Below are 14,145 nucleotides of genomic sequence, written 5' to 3'. Positions count from 1 at the left end.
GGAATCGGGGAGGCCCGCGGCGCGCCGGGGAGGGCGAGGCATGTGCACGGGCCGGAGGGTGCTGCGGCCGCCCGAGGAAGAGGAGGACGGCGGCGGCGGCGAGGAGAGCGGGGGGCTCGCGGCGGCGGGCCCGGGCCGAGGGGATGCAGCGGACTGTGTGTGTCTGGCTGTAGCTGACGGGAGGCGGCGAGGAGGCGCCGGAGATCCGCGAGAGGGGCGACCAGGAGGCGCGGCGGTGGCGGCCGCGAGAAGTAGCAGCAGGACGGGCGGCGGCGGCGGCGGCGGAGACGGAGACGGAGACGGCAGCCCTGAGATGCATTTTCCTCTCCAGCGGCCATGTTAACCAGGAAACCTTCGGCCGCCGCTCCCGCCGCCTACCCGACCGGTAAGGAGGCCCGGGCCCCGCGCCGCCCCGGGCGCGCAGCCCCGCGGCCCCCGGGCCAGCCCTCGTGGCGCGGGCTCCCGCTACCAGCGGGACCTCGAACAAAGTCTGCGCCGCGGCGGGGCGGCGCGGGGTCCCCCGGGCGGACGGCGCGCCCTCGCCTCGGCTCCGCTCATTGTTACACGCGAGCTCCGAGGCTCCTCCGAGCCGGCCGGGGGCCGTCCCGGGCCTCCCCCGCCCGGGACTTGGCGAGGCGGCGGCGCCCGGGTCGGCATTCCAGCCCAACTCCAGGCCTGCGGCCTCCCGCAACGTGAGCCGCCGGCCCGCGCCCGGCCCGGCTCCACCAACGGGTCGCGAACTCGCTTGCGCGCCAGGGGCCCGACTTAACTTTGCAGCCGCCTGAGCCCCGCCCCGCGGGAGTGCCGGGTGTCTGCGTCCCCGGCCTCCTGCCGCTCCGGGACGCTCGCGTTCACGGTCCCCGGCTCTGCCCCGGGGAGAGCGGGCTCGGCCGCCTGGAGGGGTGGGGCGGGGCCACCGGGTCCGGGTGACTTTCTCCCCCTTGACCCTCTTTTGTCTCCTCCCGCGCGTGGCTGCCAGGCCGAGGAGGGGACAGCGCCGTTCGCCAGCTTCAGGCTTCCCCGGGGCTCGGTGCGGGGGCTCCCCGGAGCGGAGTGGGGACCGGCCCGCCCTCCCCCATCGCCCTGCCGCCGCTCCGGGCCAGCAACGCTGCCACCGCAGCCCACACGGTAAGACCCAGGCCGTGGGCGGCGGGGGGAGAGGGGCGGGAGGGGTCCGGGGCACAGGCACCCGGACTTGGGGGATAATGCGGCCGGGAGAGGGTAGAGAGGTCGAAGTGCCAGTGTCTTCACGCCAGTGGCCTCTCCGGGACGCCGCCCTCTGGAACTTGAGCGAGCCCAAAGCTGCAGCCACAAAGGAGGATTCGTGGCGTGGGCCCCTCACTTCCCCTCCGGAGCCCGCCCACCCCTGCGCTCCTCTTCCTCGGAACTTCCTCCTGGTCGCTTTCCTTCTCTCTTCGCTCCCCACCACCCCCCCCCCCTTTTTATTCCGTCCTTGCTTCCTCGAGCTCCTTTTCCCTGACCCGATAAACATCCCTGCCCCTCCACCACCACGTTGGGGAGTGGGTATTTATAGAAACAGATATGTGTTAGGGGACAGCCAGGCCGTCCTGCCCGGAAAATCGATGCCCCAAAGAGCATCCCGGGCCTGGCTCTACCCAGCAGGGAGCACCGACAGTTGTCCTCCGCGTGTGGAAGCATCTTTTACGAGTGCTACAGGTTTGAGCACAGCAGAAATTGTAATTAACATTAACAAAAATAAGAGCCGCAGCGGCAGTCAAAACAACGCGCCACCCCTGTAGGATTCTGCAGTTGGCTATTATTGAAAAGAAAAGGGCCAGCTTTGCCTCGGAAGGAGGTGGGAAGGGATGGGCACCTGACAGGTGCCGTGGTCCCTCAGAGGGCCAAGAGGGAACTGGGAGCTCGGCGCGGGACTGGTGGCTGCAGAGATCAGCAAGCTGGGCTTGATTTCAGTACGTACGTTTTCTCGCCTCCCAGAGAGAGCCCTTGGATGGTGGCTGACAGCCTAGGGGAGATGTGCCCTGGAGGAGTTGATGGCTTCCAATGTCTTGTTTACGATTCGATCTTCCAGAGGAACTGCCTAAGATGGTTCTGTATGAGGAGTGCTTGCTAAGGATATGGCTTTGGTTGCCAAGTGAAAGTTAAGTTCTTGCAGAAAAGGCCATTTCTAGCCTTCAGAGGAGCAGCTCTGAGGGTCATGTGTCATGGGGAAACTTGTTTATGGGGAGAATTTATAAGCGGATGGCTAGAATGGAATATTTTCTCTTAGACATGGACATCTGTGCACAGTTCCCCAGGAACATGTTTTCTTCTTACATTTTCTTTCTCTCTCTCCTCCTCTTTCTGTCTCTCCTGACACATCTAGACCCAGGGGCTAGGAATTCACTGCGCAGAAGTTAACCAATCTGTTGGGCTGTGGTTAATGGAAGAGCATCAGTAGGCTGTTGATTCTGTGTGTTAGAGTTGAATGTTCTTGTCACAGTGATGTTTTAGTTGAGAAATTGCCATTGGGTTTAGGTGTTTCAGTTTGGTTTGGAATCATCTGACAATTTGGAAAATATAACATCCAGTTTTTTTCCATGTGTGAATCACATGAATTGGTATGACCTGGAAAAGAACTACTACTTGGTTTGCATCCGGCTTCCAGTTATATAAGGGTGGGCTTTGCTTGATCAGAGCCTCTTTGCAACTGAAATATGTAATGAGATGACAGAAAATGATACTAGAGGAATAGCCTGTGGTGGAGCAGAAATGAGAAGATGTGTGCGTGCTTCTCGGGACTCCTAATGATGGTGCTTGTATTTTGCTGTGGTATCTACCAGATTTACCTGTGTTTAACTTACCTAAACTTCAGTAAACTGTTGATCACTAGAAGCTTGGTTTTGAAAGTGTGAATTTGGGTTTTGGTTGTTCTTTAGTTTTGATTTTATTTGCACAGCATTGCAGACTTCCTCAAACAGGCAAGTAAAAGGACCACAGAGTTTATCTGGTTCTACTCCTTCATTTTACAGATGAGGAAAGAGTCAGACAAGTGAACTGGTTTGGTCAAGACTCCTGAGCCAACTCCTATCAAGGCTGGAGCTAAAGCCCAGGCCCTCCTGAGTCCAGCTTTAACACACTGCTTGACTGCTAATTCTAGGAAATTGTATTAGTTTTGTTATAAATGCAAGAACCTTAGCAGATCCATGTGTCCATATGTCTTTCAGGTTTTTGTAAGCTTTTAGTTTTTAATTTCACAGCAGTTACAACTAGGAAGAGCTATTTTTGAATGGGTGGGGGGAAGGGCATTATGGAGAGGAAAATAATCTCGTTGTGTTTGCCCATATTTTCTCTTGTAAATGATGCAGTAGGTAGGTAAACATATGACTATAGGGATTATAAACTTCGGAATTTATCTAGTGCATTGCCCTTTTGTACCCTATCTCCATGGATATATTATACTTAGTCATTTTATCTCTGTCCTAAAAGTGTACCCAATAACTATTTTGATTCCTATTAGTTTTTTTTTTCTTTTTAATGTTGTATGGGAGATATTAATGTGCTTATTTTTTAAATTCTGAAATATTAGTATTGTATCACTTTCATAACTGTTTAACATTTAAAGCACTCTCCAATTACCGGTTTTACCTTTATAAGATAATAGGAGTCAAAGAAGAATGAATATTCCCATTTAAAAAACAGTAATGTTTGATAGAAGAAAAAGACATTTGATTCAGGGCCACACAGACCGTCAGTGTGTTTGAGGAGGAGCTAGAATTCCGATCTTTTTGGACTCAGTTCTATTCCCGTAACACTATACAGCATTTCTAAGATGACTTCAGCAAAGTTTTAAAACTCCCAGAAATGTTAGCACAGTGAAGTATGTGCTGTTTTCCCTTTTATTTTTGGAAGAGATTAAAACTACCAAATTGACTAGACTATTGTTCTTACATAATTTTTAATGCTAAAATGTGTCGTGGTCAAAGAGGGCTTTTGGGGGTCTCTCTGCTTCAACCCATACGTTGTAGGTATCTAACAATTACATTCATTCAGTATTTTTAAATTTAAGAGGCACTGTGCTAGGTAGGCATTGGCAAATAGGTAAAAGTGAGTGAGAGGTTTTAAACATTCTTAAGTTTATGGTGTTGTCCTGGCATATGTCTTGTGGAAATGTTTTGGCATTTCTAGGGCTTTTTTCCTCCCTTTTTATAGATCAGTTAATTGTGCTTCCGACCTGGGTTGTGATTGTAGAGTCCCACAGTGTTTAAGACTCAAAATCCTCCTTTACTAGAGCCTCTAAAATGAATCTGCCTAACATCTGGAAAGTTTTTAAGATTCCACATGTCACTTTTAGGTGTTTAGTTGATCTCTTCTGCTGCAAGTACTCTTTAATGGGCTGTCATTTGCTTCCAAGTCTCTGCCGATGCAATGCAAGCCTAACATCTTGTGACTTGGGTCACTGGAGACAAGTCCCAATTCCCTGGGTGTTAACTTCATGTTTTCTTATGAAGGTACAAAGATAGTTCTTAAGAATAACTCAGAGACGTGAGAGTTAGTTCTTCCACTCAACAGAAATTGACTGAGTACTTCCTGTATGTTGGGTTTATGTCAATAAGGACTTAAAAAGATAAGAGGTGACCCCACCCTGGAATTGTTCACACCCAGGTGGGTACATCAGGTGTGAAAACAGGTATGTAAAACGAAATAAGTGTTTTAATATATCAGTGCTCTATGAGCACCCTGGAAGGGAAAGGGACCATTTCACAGAAGAGGTGAGAGTTGAACTGCGCATTGAAGGGTGAGTATGAGTTTACCATGTAGTCCTGGTTAGGAAGGAGATTCCAAGCAGCATTTGGAAAGGGCAATAACTTTAGCTCTCCTTTACTCAGTACTATACTAAGCACTCTATATCTTTTACCTTATTTAATCCTCCTAATGGCCCTAATGAGGTCGCTTTGTTACCTTCTTTTTACAGATAAGGACACTGAGGTTTAGAGAGATTAAGTAAATTGACCAAGGTGACACAGTTAGTAAGTGGTGGAGCTGGGATTCATTTCCCATGCATCTAATTGAAAGTCCCTGGACGCCTAACCATTATGAAACATAACCTCCCCAAAAACAGAGTGTAAAAGAGCGTGGTGTCTCCATGGGTCTTGGGGAATCCAGCTTGTTCTCGGAGAGAATATGACAGTGGTGGGTGACACTGGAAGGACTCGGGTCATATAGGCTCTGCATTTGAGAACCTCATGTTCTTGCCTGTGAGGTCTCATATTATCTGTGGAAATGGGGTGCCTGTGTGGGCCTTAAGCAAAAGCAAGGGCAGTGTCAGAGTGACACTTTTCAGTGGTAACTCCAGAAGCACCGTGGAGAGAAGAGACTTGAGGAATTCTAGACTTAGAAGCAAGGGGACATGTTAAGAGGCTGCTTCGGTTGTCGCAGTGAGAGACAGCAGGGGTGTGAGGTGAGGCAGCGTGGATGGAGGGGAGTGGGGTAGATAGGAATGACGGGGCTCCGCGGTGACTTGGGAAGGTGTGGGAGACGTGGAGACAGAGTGATTATTCGGGGGTGAAGCCTTTTGTTGACCAGAAATTGAGGGTTGTGGGAGGAGGAAATGGTTTTGGTAAAAAAAGCGTGAGTTGAGTTTGAGTGGCTTGTGGGAAAGGTAGCTGATCTGGAGTTGGATACAGGGGGTCTTGAGCTCGGGAGACATAGATCGGGCTCCTTTTAGCTAGAGGTGTACATGTGGCGGATGTCAGCCCCTGGGGGGTTGCTGGAGCCCTGGCTGTGGTCATAGTCGACCAGGGAGAGTTATGGGAGTGAGAAGCCTCCAGCCACTTGAGGCTTGAACCCTGGGGAACTCTGGAAGCCTTCTTCGTTGCTGTTGTGGAGGAGACCAAGAGAAGGTAGTTGGAAAGACAGGAGGTGATCCAGTTAATTGGCAAACTCTCTTTAGTTCTAGTCACTCAGCTTTTTTTTTGATGATATTTTGAATTATGCAGAACATTAAAATTGCTCTTGCAAAAATAAGTTGGTTTCTGAAGCTCAGAACGTATTACGTTGTCCTCTTTTTAGGAGTTCCTAAAGCCCCAACGTTAATTTTGTCCCCAGTGAAGCCTCATGCTTTTTGTAGCATGTATGCTGGTAATGTCGGTTTTTCTTCTGAAATCTCTCCAAGCTGCCCTGAAGAGAATGGTTCTCTAGGAGACATATATTTCTAATTTCAGGCCCTTTTGTTCCCGGGTGCTTGAAAGACCGTAGTGGAGAGGAGGAGAGGTTCAGAGACTGAGGCTTGGGAACAAAAATCCATGGACAAGCCTGTACTACTTTTGTATATACCCAGGGCTTCCTAATGCCTTTTTATGAACTGCTTTGCTTCTGGCATAGAACGAGGATAAAATAACCTGTCCAGCTACCTGACAGAAGATAAGTTCACTTAGCGTGGAGTATCATCTGTGAGTTTAATAAAAGGGTTCAACTAGAAGTCTTCCAGAAATCTGAGAAATAAAATCTCTCAATGAAGTCATACTTCAGCAAGGCCCAGGTACTATACTATATTCTACTTTGTTTTAGAAGATTGCAGAGAGAAAGTGCAGGCCTCAGATAGTCCCTGTGCCTGCTGTGTGTCAGTTAAGGAAAATTTGAAGGCCTTGGTCTCCTAGTAAGAAGGACTTGGAATTTCATTTTATGATCCAGGTAGTCCCGAACCACTTCCTGAATTATATTACATACACAGAGCACTTCTACGCCATTTAGTGATACGTAAAGCCCGAGAGGTAGGATTTCGGAGGAGTTGATGGGAAAAGTACTGATAGTAGAGGACTTCAGCCAGTTGATTGTAAGCTCCTGAAGGGCAGGGACTCTGCCACATGTGTGGTTAGACCTCAGCTGACACTGGCTGAAGGAATGAGTTGGATTGTGAGAGGCAAGTTGATCTTTAAGCTTTCATGTAAAAATCGTCTAGTGGGATGCTTTTAAGACTTGTGAGTGATTGTCTGAGGCTGGCAAGAATTCCTCACTGGGAGGGGATCCTGGCTGCAAGTCCTCTTGTACCCCTCACCTCTTGGCCATAACAATGCTTGAAAGAAATCCCCAGTAGATTCTCAGTAGGAAGGCTGGGGCCCCTTGGCTTATGCCGTCAGTTTTGTTCAGACAGGAATGTTGGTGGATGGCATGTGTGCCCGAAATAGAAATTGCTACTTTGTATTCCTTGTCAGAGAGCTGAGTATCCCAGCAGCCTGGAGAAACACAGGTCTTGAGAGAGCCAAGCCATTGACCAAAGGAAGGCCCAAAAGAGGGTGGCGGTTGGCTTGTGGGGCTGAATGGCCTTAAATGGTCATCACAGCCAGTGAAGCCCAGAAACTTAAAAATAGGTTTGGGGTTTACAAGATGCTACAGAGTGCATGTCTACATGGGAATGTTTCCAGCCTAAAAGTACAGTTTTCTTTGCTGCTGGATCATGCACTTTCCTAGGTGTAATTAGTTCGATTTTCAGGTAGTGGAGAAGACCGAGAATGAAGACAGTAGTGTTCTCAGAATAGAGCTAAACACTGGAGAAGGAGTAGTAAACAAGACCGGCCTGGTCCCTGCCCTCACGATAATAGAGAAGCTACTAAGTGAAGTGTGAAAAATGTTATGGTCTGGGGGCGGGAGAGCCAGTAGAGTGCCGACGTGTTCATGCTTTTTCTGTGTCCTCTTTCATCTTGATATCAAGTATGGGCTGCATTGCCCCTCTGTGATATCCCAGGCCCTGTGCTGAATCTTAGGTAGAGAATGACGAGCAAGAAGCATGGTCTCTTGCCTCCACTGAGGACTTACTCTAAGAACCCTGAAAACACGTACAGCAAACTCTTTGTTACGTGTAGCAGCTGTGGGGGTCTGTTTCTTCCGGATCCCAACTTTGATCGCCTTCCCCAGCCCCCCAGCCTCTTCTGCCTTTACTTCTGTCTGAGGCTGTCCACGTCACGTCCGCTCTCCCTGCCGGGGTGTTCGTGAGGTCCCTCCTGCGTGCACAACTCTTTCCATTTAAGAAACCTGATTCTGGCTGTAAATTCAAACCAAACTGGATTTTGTAAAGGTGAGGGTGGGCGCCGATTTATAAAATATCCCTTTTGAACAGCCAGACCTCTTCCATTCTCTTGATGTTCCCTTTCTGAATTACAGATTGGCGGCAGTAAGCACACAATGAATGACCACCTACACGTCGGCAGCCACAGCCATGGACAGATCCAGGTTCAGCAGCTGTTTGAGGATAACAGTAACAAGCGGACAGTGCTCACAACACAACCAAATGGGCTTACAACGGTGGGCAAAACGGGGTTGCCGGTGGTGCCGGAGCGGCAGCTGGAGAGCATCCACAGGCGGCAGGGGAGCTCCACCTCTCTGAAGTCTCTGGAAGGCGTGGGGAAGGTGAAAGCCATCCCCATGACACCCGAGCAAGCGATGAAGCAATACATGCAAAAACTAAGCAGCTTCGAACACCATGAGATTTTCAGCTACCCTGAAATATACTTCTTGGGTCCAAACGCAAAGAAGCGCCAGGGCGTGACAGGCGGGCCGAACAACGGTGGCTACGACGATGACCAGGGATCCTACGTGCAGGTGCCTCACGATCACGTGGCTTACAGGTACGAGGTCCTCAAGGTCATTGGGAAGGGGAGCTTTGGGCAGGTGGTCAAGGCCTATGACCACAAAGTCCACCAGCACGTGGCCCTGAAGATGGTGAGGAACGAGAAGCGTTTCCACCGGCAGGCGGCCGAGGAGATCCGCATCCTGGAGCACCTGCGGAAGCAGGACAAGGACAACACCATGAACGTCATCCACATGCTGGAGAACTTCACCTTCCGCAACCACATCTGCATGACGTTCGAGCTGCTCAGCATGAACCTCTACGAGCTCATCAAGAAGAACAAGTTCCAGGGCTTCAGCCTGCCTTTGGTTCGCAAGTTCGCCCACTCCATCCTGCAGTGCCTGGATGCTTTGCACAAAAACAGGATAATTCACTGTGACTTGAAGCCCGAGAACATTTTACTGAAGCAGCAGGGTAGAAGCGGGATTAAAGTGATTGATTTTGGCTCCAGTTGTTACGAGCATCAGCGGGTCTACACGTACATCCAGTCCCGTTTTTACCGGGCCCCGGAAGTGATCCTCGGCGCCAGGTACGGCATGCCCATCGACATGTGGAGCCTGGGCTGCATCCTCGCGGAGCTCCTGACTGGTTACCCCCTGTTGCCTGGGGAGGATGAAGGGGACCAGCTGGCCTGTATGATTGAACTGCTGGGCATGCCCTCCCAGAAACTGCTGGATGCGTCCAAGCGAGCCAAAAATTTTGTGAGCTCCAAGGGTTATCCCCGTTACTGCACTGTCACGACTCTCTCAGACGGCTCCGTGGTTCTCAACGGAGGCCGTTCCCGGAGAGGGAAACTGAGGGGCCCACCGGAGAGCAGAGAGTGGGGGAATGCACTGAAGGGGTGTGACGATCCCCTTTTCCTCGACTTCTTAAAACAGTGTTTAGAATGGGATCCTGCGGTTCGCATGACCCCTGGCCAGGCTTTGCGGCATCCCTGGCTGAGGAGGCGGCTGCCAAAGCCTCCGACAGGGGAGAAGACGTCAGTGAAAAGGATCACCGAGAGCACTGGTGCTATCACATCCATTTCCAAGTTACCTCCACCTTCCAGCTCAGCCTCCAAACTGAGGACTAATTTGGCACAGATGACAGATGCCAATGGGAATATTCAGCAGAGGACAGTGTTGCCAAAACTTGTTAGCTGAGCTCAGTCCCCCGATGCTGGTAATTCTGAAAGATACGACATTGCTGAGCCTTACTGGGTTGAAAAGGAGTAGCTCAGACCTGTTTTTATTTGCTCAATAACTCGACTCATTTGTATCTTTTTGGCACTTATTTTAATGTAAGAAGGTTGTTTGTTTTGTTTTTATAAAATACATGGGGACAATGCTTTAAGTTTTTATACTTTCTGAAACTTTTTGTGTTCTAAAAGTACGATGAGCCTTACTGTATTTAGTGTGGCAGAGTAATAAACATCAGTGGCAGGCCATTGATTACGTCATGACTGCCGCGCATCTACAGATTGGTGTCAAAGACGTTCACTATGTGTTCATGGTTCGTAGTATATTCTCCCCAAGGTGATTGCCTCCGAAGGCCCCCCCTTCTCTCTCCACGCTTCAGGTTCATGCACAGGTGCAGCCTGTCCTGCTTCCGTTTTCCATAAGTTACCCAGGTGGTAGTGATGGTGGGAGGAGAATGGTCAGGATGAAAATGATATTCTAAGAAAAACTGCACCTTAGAGATTTTTCCCTAAAATAGTGCTCAGAGACAAAATAAAATCCCCACAGTTGAAATGCCCAGTTAGCATTCTGACATTCTAACGGCCGGCCAAGCAGACCTGGTGGATGAATGGAAACGTGTGTTCCTCCAGATTCTCCAATGTGATCAGCGAGCTGTTTTGCAAAGAAGCCTTGTTTAACAAAATTGGTTTTGCACCTAAATTTAGAAATGTATTACATGAACTGTTCCTCCCCTCTCTTTGCTCTTCTCCCTGCTGTTCTTCTTTCACCACACATCTGTTGCTTGCATTTAATTCCTTTTTCTTCCTTCAAATATATATCCCAGACTCCTGATACAGAAGAGAGACATTTTAGCTGTGATTATGACCATCTTTTCATATTCCACTTTAAAAAAGAACAGCCTAGCTACTTAAGGTGGGGATTTCCATAGTTCCAAAGACGGTTTAGCAGATTAGACTGAGTTCACACTTTTCACGTGCCACAGTAAGGTTCTCTTAGCCTGGGAGAGCATCAACTCTTTAAAAAGAGAGAGTTGAAAATCCTCTTCGTGAACAGACGTCATTGTGCTTGTTCAGCAAGGCCAATTTTAACAACAGATTCGAAGGAGGAAAAGTTCAGCCTCAAGTGAAATGGTTTGATTTGCTCTATGCATCATTAGAAGAACCACAGACATCACATTCCTCTGTTTTATTTTACTTTCGTTTGGATTGCACTGATTGTTTTTGTGGGAATGACACTTTACCTGGAAAAGTAACTGAGAGTTAGGTAAAAGAATATTTTCTCCTCTGAATAATAATTATTTTCACAGTGAAAATTTCAGTATTTTATCACTACTGTATGAGCAGTGGTATATATCAATTTCAAGGCACGTGGAAAAAATTTTTTAGTATGTGCAATTTAATATAGAAAGATTTCTGCCTGTTTGGACAATAGGTTTTGGGTAGTATAAATTAGGATAAATACTCCTTTATATGCACAGATATTATTGTATTGATTGCCTGTAAATTGATTTACGAGTACTTAAAGCATGGTCCCCAGCGAGGCCAAGAAAGTTTCCGGTTCAGTTCTTTTAATATTAATCCTACAGTTTCTCTTTTAAGAAAAAAAAAGGTAGTTTTGAACAAAACACTTCACTTATCTTGAGGCTTTGTCAGTTGATGGTGGAGAAAAATGCTCAGGAACTATTACAGATATTTGCCAAAAAAATCAGTAATAAGATTAGCTTATTAATAAGATAGTGGTATTGATATTTGCTTTACTATTTAAGGGTGTCACTGATAAATTAATTTATACTTCTGTTTCTAGAAATTATAGCTTCTTTCCCCTAGTCAAATTCTTTAGCCTGTTGTACACATTTCTGTGTAATCTGTGGAAGTGCAATAATGTTAGTAAGTTGCATTTTAAATGATGCTCATGTGATGATACCCCCCAATCAGTGGCTTATAGAATTTAAAGATTGTGTATTTATTATTAAAATTCTGGCTTAAAGGCATAAGAAGCGGCTTTGTAAAACCACAAGCCTCCTAAGATGGTTAGCGTCTTTAAGTCATTAAAATAAACAAAACATTAAGGCTGTTTTCCCCTTCCAGTGTTCCTCTTCCATCGTATCCACTCTTGAGAGATTTTCACTTTTAGTTTTAAATATATGAACCTGAGCCTGCCATTAATATGAATATCCCTATAAAATGATTATCCGTGTGAAAATTTATAAATGGGCTAATACTGCTTGTCTTCTCCCTCACCACACAAAACTGGTCCTTAAGATGCCAACAGTGCATTTGTGACTATCTCTATTCACAAATGTAACCGGAAACTTTTAAGCCAAACTAATGTGCAACACTATTGGGGCTCCCCCAACACCGCACCCCCTAAATACAGGGACATTTCCCTTATTCACAAGAGCCGCCATGTTCAGTGTTTAGTGATAGAGCTGCTTTTTAATTCTAGCTTAGCTATAATGTCAAAAAAACCCAACAAAACTGTTGCATCCTTGTGATTTTAAAACACAAATGAAGGGCTCCGATAGGCTACTAGGAGTTGGCTTGGAAACAGTCCTTGGTCTCACAGGTTACCATTGTCTAGGGATGTCTGAGCTGTTTTCAGATTTAGGAAGAGCACAGTGTGGTCTTGTCTTCGGTTGCGGTCTCATCTGGCTCCGTTTCTTGCACCCCCAAAGCGTGCATTACCACTTAAGTGTATTGCTACAACAGTGGAACAACAGTGATGCAAGACAGTGTAGATTAACAGTAGAGGAGAAATTGTGCCCTTAGTGATAACAATGTGCCTTTTGTTCTGAATGCCATGTTGTAGGGCATGCATTTTTTGGCCTCTTTAACTCTTTGAATACTAGATGGAACCCACCTCTGCAAAGATACATCTGTCTTAAACATCCAGTTACTTACAGGCCTTAATAGAAACCATAAGGCGCGCGTCATCGTCAGGCACCGAGAAAGGTAACCACTGGTTAGTTACACAGGGAATTCCTATGTTTAAGGGGTTAAAGATGGTCTTTGTTGTATCTTAACATCAGACTGATTTTTTAAACGATATTTTTTTTTGTTATGCTAACACTAGACAAAAATCAACTGTATTTGTAAAAATTTACCTCAAACCATTTAATTTTATAGTGTGATTAATCCCAGGGCATTTGGTATGAACCAAAGTGCATTCCTTTTATATGTGCCTGGCTCTAGTAAGGATGGCCAGGGATTTTTACAATTTGGGTGCAAGGCACTTAAGCCACTTTTAAACTTACTAGGTGGTTTGGAGTCATGTGGAAGGACTCCATCAGAATGTTAGGAAACACTTTAGGCATCAGTAGCATTGGGCCATATTGGAATCTTCAAAGTGTGAATTATTTTCAAGAGAGCATTCATTTTTGTAATTTTTTTCATCAAGAATATTCTGGTAAGCAGAAGACTTTAAACAAAAAACTGATTAGGTTGGTAAAGGTTTTAATATTGCCCAACATAATGCTGTGGTAGCATTAAAAAAAAATAGTATTTGTGAACTCTGTTTCTTAGGGGCTTGTACATCTCTCTGCTATGGACATAGATAAAATGAATTGTAACTATACTCAGCTCAACTGCTACAGTTATGTCTAGGCAGTGGCTTGGGTTTCTATCGAGCAACAACTTAGACACGTGACTGTAATATGCTGCAACTGTGTGTACTGAAAATATGTGAAAATGGTTGAATGTGGACTGTGTATATATGTATGTAAAAATTTCTGTGGGATGCTGCTCTCGCCACTTAACATGAAATATGTTCTAGTGGATTTTAATCCTAGTGGCCAGTTCTATGATACTGTATGTATTGTACAGCTGATGACAGGAGTAAGACTGTTCAGTGAATATTTGTTAAATTTTATTGTCGTGGCCAGAGATAATTTCAGAATAAAATTTTAATGTCCTACCTTACTTTTCTCCCCTTTTCTAACTATAATTTTACTCCTGATCTATTTCTGGTATTAGTCTTGGTCTGGTAGCCTGGAGAGAGTTTAGAATGCAAACATTTTTCAGCAATCACTGATTTTCTTTTATTAGTTCAATATAAATGTACAAATTTCAAGTCAGAAAGACTAAAGTTTTAATAGGTAACTCTTTTCTCAGGATATTCTGTTCTTCTACCTTTAGTATTTCTGTGTTAATTTTCCTTTTTAGAGCCTCTGCTATGTTCTCTATCGTATAGATCTAGTATCTTGCTAGAACTTCAAAAAAACACTTTTTTAAACCAAGTTGATAGTTAAGCTGTTGGAGCAGAGTCTAAATTATTTCCCACCAGTCTTCATTCTTTCCTGTACGCAAGTCCTGGTAAATTACTCTTCTGTGCTCTCACCACCTCCCCCATAGGCTTTTTAATGCTTATGCTTTTGCAGTTCTCCTA

The 14,145-nt window shown here is 46.4% G+C and overlaps 1 protein-coding gene across 1 annotated transcript; it reads left to right on the top strand.

Annotated features, from left to right (window-relative positions):
* The first annotated feature begins 246 nt into the window (after nucleotides 1-246).
* Nucleotides 247-13,679, top strand: DYRK2 (dual specificity tyrosine phosphorylation regulated kinase 2). The gene is made up of 3 exons (XM_004326391.4): nucleotides 247-385; nucleotides 980-1,128; nucleotides 8,119-13,679. Exons 1-3 carry the CDS (start codon nucleotides 337-339, stop codon nucleotides 9,724-9,726), a joined length of 1,806 nt encoding a protein of 601 aa, XP_004326439.3. The 5' UTR covers nucleotides 247-336; the 3' UTR covers nucleotides 9,727-13,679.
* The last annotated feature ends 466 nt before the right edge of the window (nucleotides 13,680-14,145 follow it).

The sequence above is a fragment of the Tursiops truncatus genome, chromosome 11 (assembly GCF_011762595.2).
Source record: "Tursiops truncatus isolate mTurTru1 chromosome 11, mTurTru1.mat.Y, whole genome shotgun sequence".
NCBI lineage: Eukaryota > Metazoa > Chordata > Mammalia > Artiodactyla > Delphinidae > Tursiops > Tursiops truncatus.
The sequence above is the reverse complement of the archived record's forward strand: the minus strand, read 5'-3'. Positions and strand labels throughout refer to the sequence as shown.

What these genes read in the sequence shown, in the direction of transcription:
- DYRK2 (XM_004326391.4), top strand. Translation starts at nt 337, where the DNA reads ATGTTAACCAGGAAACCTTCGGCCGCCGCTCCCGCCGCCTACCCGACC. An exon ending in TCCCGCCGCCTACCCGACCG is followed by an intron (nt 386 to 979) that starts GTAAGGAGGCCC and finishes CGTGGCTGCCAG; the next exon opens with GCCGAGGAGGGGACAGCGCC. An exon ending in CTGCCACCGCAGCCCACACG is followed by an intron (nt 1,129 to 8,118) that starts GTAAGACCCAGG and finishes TCTGAATTACAG; the next exon opens with ATTGGCGGCAGTAAGCACAC.